The sequence below is a fragment of the Ciconia boyciana genome, chromosome 1 (genome assembly GCF_034638445.1).
Source record: "Ciconia boyciana chromosome 1, ASM3463844v1, whole genome shotgun sequence".
NCBI classification, from domain to species: domain Eukaryota; kingdom Metazoa; phylum Chordata; class Aves; order Ciconiiformes; family Ciconiidae; genus Ciconia; species Ciconia boyciana.
Window position 1 is genome coordinate 56459317 of NC_132934.1, and position 13505 is coordinate 56472821.

The 13505-nt window shown below is 48.4% G+C and overlaps 2 protein-coding genes across 7 annotated transcripts in view; one reads left to right on the forward strand and one right to left on the reverse strand.

The window, feature by feature from the left end:
* The window catches only part of MEI1 (meiotic double-stranded break formation protein 1), a 39936-nt gene extending 30388 nt beyond the window's left edge, over nt 1-9548 (reverse strand). For 4 of the 6 annotated variants that reach the window (XM_072868003.1, XM_072868013.1, XM_072868039.1 and 1 more), the window contains exons 1-8: nt 9079-9269; nt 8661-8784; nt 6152-6202; nt 4181-4254; nt 3394-3499; nt 2630-2833; nt 1235-1365; nt 622-736 (exon numbers count right to left, since the gene is read on the reverse strand). In XM_072868003.1, coding sequence (XP_072724104.1) covers nt 622-736; nt 1235-1365; nt 2630-2833; nt 3394-3499; nt 4181-4254; nt 6152-6202; nt 8661-8784; nt 9079-9195 — 922 coding nt within the window. In that variant the 5' untranslated portion in view covers nt 9196-9269. Of the gene's footprint in view, nt 1-621; nt 737-1234; nt 1366-2629; nt 2834-3393; nt 3500-4180; nt 4255-6151; nt 6203-8544; nt 8565-8660; nt 8785-9078; nt 9270-9389 lie in introns of those variants that run through there. The other 2 variants (XM_072868022.1, XM_072868033.1) reach the window with 2 other exon arrangements.
* Nucleotides 9549-9777: 229 nt separating this feature from the next.
* SNU13 (small nuclear ribonucleoprotein 13) lies at nt 9778-13447 on the forward strand. Its single transcript, XM_072868102.1, has 3 exons — nt 9778-9937; nt 10861-10981; nt 11999-13447. Exons 1-3 carry the CDS (start codon nt 9935-9937, stop codon nt 12259-12261), a joined length of 387 nt encoding a protein of 128 aa, XP_072724203.1. The 5' UTR covers nt 9778-9934; the 3' UTR covers nt 12262-13447.
* The last annotated feature ends 58 nt before the right edge of the window (nt 13448-13505 follow it).

Here is a 13505-nt window from a genome sequence, read left to right on the forward strand (position 1 = left end):
CTTCAAAACAAGGTGACTGGAGAGCAGAGTCCCACAGGCCGGCATCTTCCCAGCACAAACTCAGCAGGCAGGAGCTGACTTGTGGCTCTAGCCTTTGGCAGAAATGAAAAGTCACAAAGCAAGCTTTACCGTAGATGCAGTGATCTTTTTTTCCTCAGAACTTTTACATCTCCCAAAAAATTTGTAAAATGAAAGCATTTCTGTCTTTTGGAATTAGAGATAAATAATAAACCATCTTCCACAGCCGCATTCTAAAGCTAAATCCTAGACCGAATTCTGTGCAAACTTACAATATTTAGTGGGATAAGATGGAAGCCCAGTCTGTTCAGGCTTGTATCTAAGGTCCTGCAAGAAGGACCTTGACCTCAAGGACTTATCCAAATTCTTGCTGTGGAAATTCCATTCTGCCTGTTGACAGCTGCTTTTATACTTTCAGTTGAAAACTTACTCTCCCCTTCTATTCCTAAAATCACATTAGCCATTTTTACTGGTATAAAATGGTCACCGCACACATTGTGCCATCAGTGGATTTCATGGAGCCAGACTGATTCCTAAAACAAACAGCCAGGGAATGCTTTGATATTGGGAGATGAACAATAAGATGCTACTGCATTTCTTCACCTGGTACATCCGCATGGATAAAAGCAGGAGCATATCTGCTGGGAGAGTGAACCAGCACTGCAGTCACACAGTGAGAACTTGCTGCCTGTAACATCTCATCTCTGGTCAACAAAAGCTGTTGGGAAACAAAAGTCAAAATGAGAGAGGAAGTCAACTATGCAGATATAAGTAGGAAACAGTTTCCTCTACATTTTAAAATTTAAAACATAAATGAAGATCTCTCTTTTGGCATGTAGTTCACAGATCAAACTTGCTAAGGCAAGATAAAACACTGGACCAAATACACTAAAAAAAATGCAAAATGAGAACCACAACAGAGAAGATTATGAGTAAGAATAGCTCTGCTCCCATGCTTAGTCATGCTGGCACTACAAATGCTGTATCAGACCTCAAGTGTGAGTGAGTAAAATCAGCTGAGGTCAGGAGTAAAATTTCCCCCCTCCAGGATGCAGGAATGAACAATGAGGTGATCTATGGGGGTGTCCTCATTTCCCACTGCAGCCTCTATTGCTGGTGTTGGCAACAGCATACTCAAGTGCCTCAGATAAAGATTCAATACAGGCCAGCAAATTCTTTACGTCTACTGACAATTCACGACTACTTCAGCAAGCACCTTTTTGAGAACAAGTGGCAGTGGATTTTCCCCTTCTAAGAAGTCAGGGTTCTCAGACTCCTCCTCTGTCCTTGAATTATTCATAAGAATGGATACAAAATAGTCAGATTTCAGCAGCTCCTTTAGCAAACCTGCAAAAGGGGGAGCAAGAGTGAGCACCATACTGGGCATAGCAAGGATTATATTAACACAGGAGTATTTACAGCCTAAGACTTGTTGCCAACTTCTCTCCTTTCCTGCACTCCTAACAAAGGCCCTCACCTCCAGTTTAGGGAGCTGCTTCTCACTGTGTCCCCAGATACTGCCATGAGCCCCAGGTCTTGCAATCCCTTGCCACTGATGCTTTTTGCTGGGTCTGATTTGCTGAGTACCCTGTTCCTTCTCAGAGACGTGCATCCGCACTGGTATGTGATCTCAGGAGCACTGTACTCGCATTGTCTTCTGTGCTCCAGTACCCACCCCTTAAACTGTTTTTTGGGAGAGCTCTTGACCTGCATTTTTCTCCATGCTACAGTCAGTGACCCAACAATAACTTGACACTTTCCCTGGAATACTTCCTAGAGAACTGGCATTTATCTTCCCCTTTTACTTTCACAGGCTCTTACTGAAACAGCTGTGTCTAGCTAAAGGATATCCACACACACAAAAAAGCCCTCAGGATAAAAGTATAGAGCACTGCTACAGGTATTGATGCAAATCATCAGTACATGTCAGTACAAATTCACAAGGGGTATCGTCTGAGCTATAGAATTCTACTTTCAAAGGAGACATCATCCATTTCTAGTAGCTGAGTAGATGATCTGAGGAGCAATCCAGTTCCTGCTTACCTCCTACAAGAAAAAGGAATTCCCTGGATGGTTTACAAACAAGCAATGTCAGAGATGCTGAAACTGTGCTCCCCAGCAACAGCTGATATGTGCAGTTGGAAGCATTAATGCAAGAAAGCGCCATTTCCACATTAGCTTTCTAACCTAAATAACATGATGCCCCACATCTAACGACCATACTTGTTAGACTTCATCCCACTGCTCTACAAAACCCACCTGTCTGTACATAGTGTTTGCATTCGGACACTTTGAGGGATGCTCTGTTCCTAGGATGAAACATCAAATTGAGACAGGCCAGGCCACTGTGCAAGCTCTGAAGAGACTCCGAAGATTAGTCAGTGCTAGGCAAATGTGGGGCTCGAGGGACAATGGAGGGCTGGGGGAGCTCAGCAGCAGGTCTGAGCCATTTGATTGCTATGGCATAACAGAAAGGATTGACTGCTTCAGACAAGCAGCAAAAAGCTCTTCTAGGGAACAACCCACATTAGAGCGTCTAAACCAGCCAAGGATTTCTTCCTCATTCTAAGCCTTCCCTTGCACCTTGCAGTTTCTCTCAGCAATGCCTTACCCAAACAATTAACCTGCAGCTCCTTTGTCTGTGCACGCCCCAAGGTATTCAAGAAGAGACCACACAGCCTTTCTTCAAAGTGTGCTGAGAGCCGTTCCGTGCCAACAGGAGAGGAGTACAGCTTGCCATATAAGTAGCAGACAGCAGCCTTTATACCTTCATTTGGGTACATCAAGCCCATCAGCAGATGATCCACTAAATTACCTAGCGTGAGGAACAGAAACGGCAAACATTCACACTAACGAACTGACTTTTTAGAAGGACCAACCTATTTCCCTTGAAAACTTGCAAAAGCCCACTGGACAGACTGGTGTATGCAGATTAATGAATGCCACAATTAGATGATATGCTCACCACCATCTGTCCCTCTGAGCAGAGGTACAGTAATAAACAGCTAGAGGAACTCGCTGTTCACCATATGAAGATCCATCATCCCAGCTACTTCCACAAACAGCTAAGCTTGCTCACCAGACCCCCAGGGGCTGGACCAAGGAAAAAAAAACTAAATGTATGTTGCCTGTGAGGCAGACCCACAAATCCCAGTTCACAGAGGCTGGTTTTGCCAGGCTGGCTAAGAGCACAATGACAAGCCTGCTATGAAGGTACTGACCTGCAACCCAGGAGGCCTGAACACCACTCCGACTTCTGGACAGGCTTCTGTGTGACCTTCATGAATTCGCACAGGGAACAGGGGAGTGCGTGCATGCACATGTGTATTAGGGCTGTGAATAATACCCTTCAGTGGGGCATGACACATTACTCACTGTGCTCTACCACCAGTATATCAGCAAAGCCTGGGATGGCATCTGCCAGCTTGCCCAAGAGAGTGAATGTGGGCAGGCTGCCTCTCATGGTATTTGCTTTGCACAGCTGTAGAGGAGACAGAGAAAGAAAATGCTTCACTGGCGAGGACACAGTCCAAAGGCAGAAAGGCACCCAAACCAGCAAGCTCTCGGTGATGCATAATCCTCCAGAACAGGATCTCTTCCTAAACTGGGTCCTCTTCACCACTTAGGATAAACCACAGGAAAACCCTGAACACACTGCTAAGTGTCCAAAATGTCTTTTAATTAATCCAAGAAATCTCTTGTTTGTTGCTCCTTTTCTTCTCTCTCCCCTCCAGCTCTTACATGAGCAGATGAACCAGCTGAACTTCTCCCCACTTTTGCTACTTCCCAATTTTTTGTACCCCATGGGACCATCACAAACTTAGGAATGAAGAGAGCAAGAGCCCACTGCACAGGCTGGGAAAGCTCCCCATATCACTGAAACAGTAAGGTAGGAAAAGAAGAGCCTGAGGAAGCCACACAGCTTCACAAGAGCATCAGTGAAGCCATATGGCTGCAAGGCATCATGGGAACAATGGGAAAACTCTAGGGTAGACACCAACAACACTGCCAAAATCACGGCAGGGGAGCTGGCACTAGGACATCCCACTGCAACAGAGGCTGCATCCCAGCACAGTAGCTGCAGTCTTGCAGGGCCACTCATTCCCATCTCCTCAACCTCTGAAGGATTCAAAGAAAGGGCAGGGAATTCATCTTCACTGACCTCTTTTTGGCTTTCATCCAAAATGCAGCGCAAGTACTGTTCTGACTTCAGCTCCACTACAAGCCGCACCAGAACTAGGCAGAAGAAACAGGATCAGTAATTCACACCCAAGAGCACTCACAATCCATCTTCCACAGGGTTTTAGCAGACCAGTGAGCACAGAGCTTAGAAATTAAATGAGCACGGAGGTGCTGAGAGAGCAGGGTAATGTCAGCATTCCCAGCACTATTACTTCTGATAGCCCAGCCCGAGCTCTCTTCAGCAACATTACAGCAGTCCTGTTCTAGCTGCACTACAAACCATGCATGGAAATGAACCGCAAGCGACAAACTGAGCATCAGCACACCAAGTAAACACAAGGAACTAAGAAGGGAAGGAAACAAAGCCCTGGCTTAAAAGCATAAAAATTTCTGGTAATTGAATAGAGCAGGCTTCCTACAGTATGAAAATTGGTCTTTAAAAACATATATTTCCAGATAAGATAGCAGAACTGAAACTGCTGAGTATCCTTAGATGCAGACTGAGAGCTCCTCCTCCAGCTGCTACTGTCCCTGAGGTAACAGTGCAGTCTATCAGCCGTTCCTCCCCACTGCAGTTACCCCATATACCTCGCCAGAAAGCAAGGCCCCAGTCACCTTTGTGGTACTGTTCACCTCCTCAGCCCCAAGTAAGGGCTGTCATTCTTGGTTCACTGCAACTTTAAGAACTCTGCCGGCTCTGTCCTAGTAAGAGGAATCAACAAGAAACTATGTTTACCAGGCACTGGCTGCACATCACCTGGGGCTTCCCTAACAAAATCACAAGGGAGTTGCCTGATGCTGGCAGGCTGCCTCTGCCTCCACACATATACCAGTGGACCAGATTCAGGAAGCAAAGATCCTCTTCTGGTATTTTTAGAACCTGGGCACCTAAATGTTCAGTAGATAAGGTTTTGACAATAGCCCCATTATTGAGACACTGTGCAGAATATTGTTCCATAGGATTTGGTGAGGCTGTCTTGGATGCATCTTGCTGTCATGGCATGACTCATTTGAAAAACACACTCTTGATTTGTATTCTAGGAAAGCATCATAAAAAAAAATACCAGAGACTTCTAGGTTCACCATCTCTTGGTATATCCGGGGCAATATTGGAGGTTTATCTAGGAGACCTGCTTTAGCTAAAGAGCTACGCATCTCAGCGGAGGCATATCTTGAGAGGGGTGATTTATAGATGGTTTAATGGCCCTTTCTTGCCCTGAATTCTCAGAATCTCTAAAAATTTTCAAAAGTTAGGGAACACTAAGTTAAAATTCCTTTGTTTGAAAGCATCCATCTCTCAACAGACTGGTAACATGACAGAGACTTTTCACCTTTTCAACATCATTTAAATCAAGTGCCTGAAAACTGAAACCCCTCTGGAAGGAGGAGCTGGTCACACCCTCTTTCATCTTTCATGGCTGGACAGGAGGAAATCATTCCATTGCTAATATCACTAGACTCAGCAGAGATGCCCAAGGTTAACTGGACTGCAGAGTTTCCTTTGTCAGCCCTGCAGGTGTTTCCTTCAGATTTCAAATGAAGGACTGCTCACAAAGAGGAATCTGCAGCCTGTACAGGTAAATCCCAAATACTCTGTCCTGAGGAGAAAGCAGTAGATCCCAAAGACTGGAGCCTACAGGAAGATTTCCATTTGCTTTGAGACTTTGGTCAGGTCCAAAGATGAGGCATTGTTTACCACTGTTACCCATCTCACACTAAATTCATGGCACACACAGAACCTGAGAGAGAAATGCTAAATATTTAAATCTGCATGCACTCCCCTGTCCCCAAATATTGGAACAGTCTGCTCATCACTGGTGCATTGACAGAAAATAGATGCTCTTCCCAATTCAAGCTGTGTAGAAGCTGAGCATCTCACCATAGTTATCAGACAAGACAGAGCCTCCCTTCACAAACTGCCAGTAATTGACACATGGCATCTGCCTCTCACCTTCTACGAATAGGTCCAGGGCACTGCTGTCTTCCACAGTATGCAACATCCCTAAAAGATAAACCACAATCAGTCACAGAACTCATTCCTGCTTGTGATCATCAGTGCTGTAATGCCTTCTTGTAAGAAGAGCTGCAAATTTTTTTCAGAACTGTTTTGTTTTCCCCACTTTGCATGACACCAGCCTGACTTTGACAAAGGAAGGCCGATACTCTCAGGGAGTATTGCAAAAGGTGCCTCCATAAGCAGGACACCGGCATTTGGTTTTCTTGCAAATTTTTTATGTACTTTATAGTTGAAGTCAATGGCTCCACCTATGTAAGTAAATATGTAACTGCTACCATCACCACATCTCACTGCTTGTATCCAATATTATCCATCTGAAACAACACTCCAGAATGACAGAAGTTAGAGCCCAGCCATGAGTTCTCCCTTCTATCTTCCATTCATACCAGTTACCATGAATAGTCTTCTCCCTCCACAGTACTGAAAATCCCAAGACCAAACTTGAACACCAGGTTTAAAGCATAAGGAAACTATTCCAACATTAAATTGAAACTGAAGGCACCACTTTACAAGTCATTTGTACAACGACAGCGTAAGATTGGATATATTAAAATAAGCCACTGTCTCACTCTACTACACCACAACAGACAAGAAACTCTACCTCCCAGCTCCTTCCAACTTCAGGTACCTACAGCATCAGGCATCTGGTTCAGACCTCCACTTCTGCCACACCAAACCACTTGTTTCAACACATCCAGTCAAATTACCTCCACTCCAGAGACTCCATGACCTCTCATAAATTTGACCAGCTAAAGCAATGTTATGACATTGCAGGTGAAGAAATTACTTATTTCCTGCCTCATGCGCCCAATCCTCAGTAACTTCCTTATATTTTGGAAAAGATTTGCATACAGCATTAGTGAACATTGCAATATTAGCCGGGTGAAATTCAGGCTTACCTGAAATTCACCATCTCCTCATATGTAACACTCCACACTACACCTCTGTTCTCTTAACCCTCTTTCTTCTGCCTGTGCTTATCCCAATATTCTCTCTCCAAAAATGAATGTATTTTCCTGAATTTACTATTAATATTTCCTCCACAGCACTGCTCAAACCTTTGGGGATCCCCCTTATACTCTTGCACCAAATGATCCTTGGTTCATTCAAGCTCTATCCAAAATGTACGTCATTGTTTGTAGCCCCAAACTTAGACTGGGATTCCAACTGCTCTAGCAGTTACACCAAGTACAGTAAAATCCCAAAGCTGCCCCGAAACCATCCAATTGTAAAGCTTTGTAAAGAGAGAGAGAATTATTATTTAAAAGCAGACAAGAGCACTGAAATGCAAGCACAGCTCCCCTGTCTTCTAGGGTATTTCGTGTTAGGGTCATATAGTGTAGAACTGAATTGGCCATAAGCACCACTCCCTCCACATCTGTATAGGATTATTTGCGCAGACAGCGCTCAGTAAAAATTTGTGCAACAGAGAGAACTAAACCTGCAGAAAGTTCTGTTTCTAACAAAGCTGCTTTCAAAACATGCACAACACAGTTTGTGCTGGGAAATCAACTGGGAAAACACTGTTTGAATTATTCAGTGAGTCAAGGCAGGGGAAGGGGCTTGTAAGTCACTTTCCCCCAAAGAACAAGAATACCTGTGATGTGCAAATGAGATCATGGAATTAAAGGAATCCAGTATCTTTCCCCTTTGAAAGCACTCACATTCATACCCTCCACCTTTCTCTTCCTGCCTTACTGTTCCCTCATTTAGACCATTATTTCTTCTCCATCAAGATTTCAGGCAACGTTTTAAAGACCTTTCCCACAGCACTGCTGTGCAAACACAAACCAATAAGAGATGTTCAGGATCACAGAGACTGTTACTGGAAAGGCACTTTCTGACATCCTGCTGAGCACTATTCTGCTGTGAGGCTGACCCACCAGAAAGAAGCAGGTATTACAGTCCTGTGGCTACAAGAACTTCTACAAACGTGAAGTGATGGTGTGAAAATACCAGCATGTAGATTTGTATTTTGCACATTTGATATTAAATCCTGCAACACCTTTTTAAGCTCACACTTTCATCTCTGTATGAATCTTCATATAATGCCACAGTTCAGCAAGATGAGAAAGCACTGAGGCATGAGACCAGAATGGAAGGCATTCAGGGAAGAGTCATACGCCAGGCACTCCCTGTTCTCCAGAAAGACTTTACAGATACATCAAGATACTTTGGAAAATTGCAAGAGCTTTACAAACATGCCAATCCTGCTCCTCGGGGAATAAGGAAATTAATTAACCTATTCTAAATCAAATGACAGGCAGTTTTCCACAGAGAGTAATAGCACACCTAACACAGAATGGTGGAAGTATGGAATTAGGTACCTCAATATCCTTTCGCCTTTTTTTTTTTTTCCGAATGTGGAGAAGCTTCACGTGTATACAAAAAAAGGTAACTGCCTTCTCCCTGCTGCTGCACTAGGCCACAGCAGAGCTCTTACCAAAGAGAGTTCCTATCAAATGAATGCAGACCCTCTCATCCGGTGCCAGCAGCTGGACGACTGGCAGCGCCTGCCAGGCCAGGGCATCCTGCAGACGGGAGAGGACGTGCTTCTTGCGCACCAGCTACGGATCAGAGACAACAACCCGTTAGCACTTAGGTCCGAGCCACCCCGCCGCTCCCACCGCCCTGGGGGGAAAGAGTGCCACCAGGGCCCGAGTGCCAAGGTGAGACACCTGGCCGGCCCCCAGCCCCACAGCCAGCGTAGGGGAGGGGGCAGCCAGGCCGGCGGGGCGGGGACCGCTGAGGGCTGCCGCAGGGCCAGCTGTGAGGGGCCAACGCTCAGGGGCCAACGCTCCGCGGCCGGCGGCGGCCAGCTCTGTCCGGGAAGGGGCGGCGGCGGGGCAGGCGCTGCCCACCGAGGCGCTGCTGTCGCCCAGGGTCTCCACCGCGCAGGCGAGGCAGAGCGGCGGGCGGAGCGGCAGGGCCCAGCGCTGCCCGTGCCCGCCCGAGGGACGCGCGCACCCCGCCGCCATCGCCCAACCGCCGCCCGGCGCCACGCCCTGCGCATGCGCGGGGCCGCTGCCCGTGGCGGGCCGGGCAGGGAGAGGCGGGGGGTCCCGGCGGATCCCCTGCCCTCCGTCCGTGCCCTCCCCTGCGCTCCGGGGGCGGCCTCCTCAGGCTGCCGCTGCCGCCCCCTCCCCTCTCTCGCAGGGCTGCATGCTCTTACAGGGTCCTTTTACAGGTCACCCCCACCCGCACAGCTTGGTCGTGTCGGAACGATGCTCCCGTGAGGCGCTACTGCGCAGCCTGAGCGCCCTGGGGAGCGGTAACCGGCCCTGAGGCGCTGAGCCTGGCTCGGCAGGGGAGAAATAAACCACCAGGTGGGATTCCTCAGTGCCCCTGCGGCGACACTGTGTGTCACAGCGTGCACCGCTGCAGTGTGCGCGCTCCTGTAACGCCGTATGCACCCGCAGCTGCCGCTGGAGAGCCGCGCTCGGCCGCGCCCTGACCGCCCGCCCCGCCCCGGCCTGGGCCGGGCGCCGCTGGGCGGTGCCGCACCACGCGGGGGCGGAGGCTCCGCCCCTGGCCCCGTCCCGCCTCCCGGGCCCCGCCCCCGGGCTCGCGGACGCCTGACTTCCGGCGGCGACGCGACGCGGCGCGCAGCGCGCAGGAGCGCTCCCGCCTCCTCCCCCTCAACGCACTCGGGCTGAGGGGAGCGACCGGGCCGCGCCGCGCCGCTCCGCACCGCGCTGCCCAGGCCAGGCCGCGGCCATGGTGAGTGGGGCTGGGCGACGGTGTCCTCCTCCTCCTCCTCAGGGGACACCACGCCGGGGGGCCCTGGGGCGGAGGGACGCTGCCTCCCCGGCGGCTGCGGGGCAGAGAGCACGTGGAGGCCGGGCGCCGCGGGCGGGCGGGGCTGCGGCCGGTTACGGGTCTCCTGCTCGGCGCTCTGCGCCGGAGGGAGGATGCTTGGGGTGCCCCCAGGACCCGCTCTCCCGGCCCGGCACCGTGTCCCGGCCCCACTGTGCCCCCGCGGGGAGCGGGAACATGTGCTCGGCTGGCGGGAGAGCGGCCGGGGCAGGGTTGTAGTTGGGTGTGAGGGCAGGCGGCAGAGCATCGCGGCGTGGGGTGACCCCTGCTAGGCGCTGGGAGCGCCTGCCTTGGCTGCAGCGGCGGGAGCTAAAGAAGTTGCCGTTCTGCCAGTGCCGGTCGTTAATGCCGCTTGTGGCTTCGTTGCCGTTCCGCTACGCCGTTGATGTTAACATTTAGAAGCTACTTGTAACTTGCGGAAATAAACCCGATACGTGCTCTTCTCGGGATTTCTTTAAAATTCATGTCTGAGCTTGTTAACTTGCTGCTGGCAGGAGCTTGTTCCTCGTGCACTGAAACACTTCATTTTGTGTAGTATCCGTGGTAGCAAGTGCGTGAAGATTGCCTTGTAAGTTCACTGCCGCTAGTTTGTAGGATCTAAACTGGCTGTCTGTAAGTAGAGATAGTGTCTACTTTGAATATGAGAAGAATCCCTTTTTATAAATAAAATGCAGTGGGATTTTTAGTGTATGTGCAGAGCAACTGAGAATGGTGAGGTGACTCCAGTAGTCAGTATATGTGGTGGACACGATGCCTATGTAGTGTTGTTCAGAACAAAGCTCCCTTTGCTCCTGTTGTAATACTCTTTTATTTTTTCCTTTCTCTAGAGTGAGGCAGAAGTGAATCCCAAAGCTTACCCCCTGGCTGATGCACAGCTCACCAAAACGCTGTTGGACCTTGTGCAGCAATCCTGCAACTATAAGCAGCTACGCAAGGGAGCCAATGAAGGTGGGACCTGTGTGTTGCTAGAAATCATAGCAAGGATTTTGTGAGAAGCTGTGGCTAGAGATTGTCTCTTCTCTCTAGCGGTGGGCCACTAATGTTACATAGATCTGGATATTGCAAGTGTCCCTCTCCTTCCTCCTCCTTCTGGCCTGCTTAAGCAATATTCGGGGACAGAACTAAACTGTAATCTTTTCAACATTTATATACAGTTCTGTTAGACCCCCAAACTGTGCTCCTGGTGCGTGTCCTGTGATCACGCATACTTTAGTGGTGTGGCACTGGGATTACCAGATGCCTAGCCAGTTTAGAATCATAAAAAGATTTGGGTTTGAGGGGACCTCTGGAGGTCTCTAGTGCAACCTGCTCAGGGAGTGGCTCCCTTCACAGTTGGATCAGGTTGCTCGGGGCTTTCCCTAGTCAAACTTTTTAAAAAAAACAATCCCTGAGGATAGGCACTCCACAATCTCTCAGGACCCATGTCCCATGCCTTAAACCCCTCTCATAAGGGAGGAAAAAAAATACAAAATTCCAGCACGTCCCCAGAATCTCCCTGAGGCAACAGTCACAGCCTGCAACTTGTCCTTTTTCCTGTGCACTCACAAGGACAGTCTGTCTCCATCTTCTCTGCAGTCCCCTTGAAGCAGTAGAAGACAGCAGCTGCATCCCCCCCACTTCCACCTCAGCCCTCTCTTCTCCAGGCTAAACAAACCCCGCTCCCTCAGTCTCCCCCTCATCCATGATGCGCCCCAGCCCCCTGCCCGTCAGCAGCTGGGGGCTGGCCTCTCTCCCTCGTGAATCTCTCCGCTGTGCTCGAGGGCAACGCTGGGCACAGAACCCCCAGGTGCAGCCCTGTGAAGAACCCCCTCCCTGGCCCTATGGCTGCCACTTTCCTTTGGCCTGTCCTCATGCTACCACTAGATCTCCTTCTTGCTCGTGCCAATTTCGACATCTCCTAATGTTGTTTTTCATTAGATGTGCTTTCCAGAAGGACCTAGACTTACTCTTCAGTTTCTTTTACAGCCACCAAAACACTGAACCGAGGGATAGCAGAGTTCATTGTGATGGCGGCAGATGCAGAGCCCTTGGAGATCATCCTGCACCTCCCTCTTCTCTGCGAGGACAAGAATGTACCTTATGTGTTTGTGCGTTCCAAGCAAGCCCTGGGCCGGGCATGTGGTGTTTCCCGGCCTGTCATCGCCTGCTCCATCACCATCAAGGAGGGATCACAGCTAAAGCCTCAGATCCAGTCTGTCCAGCAAGCTATAGAAAGACTGTTGGTCTAAATGCCTATGTGTTTAAGTGTGTGTGGAATAGGAAAGTTGAAGTCGGGGGAATTTAATCTCAGCTGAAGCTAGACATTTAGTTTATATATCAGTGTTTCATTTCAAAACACCACATTTTTGTTTAATAACAGCTTAATTTTTAGTGTTTCTGCCTCTCCTCCCCCTCTTTTCTATTATTCCACTCCAACACATTCATTCTCATTGTATTAATTCTTGAAAAGTGATTGTACAACTGTATTTCCTGTTTGATGTTTAAAAGAAAGAAAAAAAAATATCCCCCCCTTATCTCCATGTCTGCCTGCTCAGGGCTTTTTTTAACCCACCCAGTAGCTTACTCTGCGTTGCAGTATTTCTGCTAAGCTTCAGCCTCTAACAGGTGTGAGTAATTCTGTGTTTCTGAATGGTTTAGTCTACTGAGGATAAGGCATGTCATTTCCCTGCACAGTGTGTGCATGCAGACTGCTGGATTTGTTGGTTTCAGCGATGGAGCAGCGTAAGACCATGTATAAGGCAGGCAGCAGCTACTCTGTAGCATGACAGCCAAGATCAGTACTCATAGCACAATCCTTTTTCTTCTTGAAACCAGACAAGAGACTTCTGTAAGAGGTGTATGGGGAGCAGAAATCTTATGGCAGTGCGCAAGGGGAAATATCTTCTCTCACTTATTTTTAAATACTGACTTTTTAAGAAAAATAAAAATTGCTGACAAAGCTAAATACAATTGTCATTCCCTCAGGGAAGCATTTGCAACTAACTGAAGTGTTCCTGCTTGTGAAGCTAAACTACTCAGATTGCCTAAAGGCTATTGCAGTGTAGTAGTTCATATTCCTTGAGTTTTCTTTGCGTGGACCATATCAATGAGCTTGGGCTTCCTGGGGTATTTAAGTACAAAACACATGGTAGAGAGCAGCCTGCTGTGGGTGACAAGTAGCCTACATATCTCATGCTTTTAGGGAAGCTGCTATACTGTACATCACCTGACTAAAGATAAACCCTTTCAGTCATGGCCAAGGCAACAGAGAGCAAGTAATTTTTCAGATAAAACAACTTGTGTCTCAAGAAGAGAATGTTAGATAATCTCATCTTCTGGAAAAGCGTGAAGCACCACCAGCATTCTGGATTAGTGGTGGTTTTATGGAGCTAGCTTTAGTTGAATATTGTAAAATAAATCCACTTACTGCTCTGAGCAGAAGAGTCTAAACCTCTGTGTTGGAATGGGTCCTACCAAACCTGTCTTCTATTGC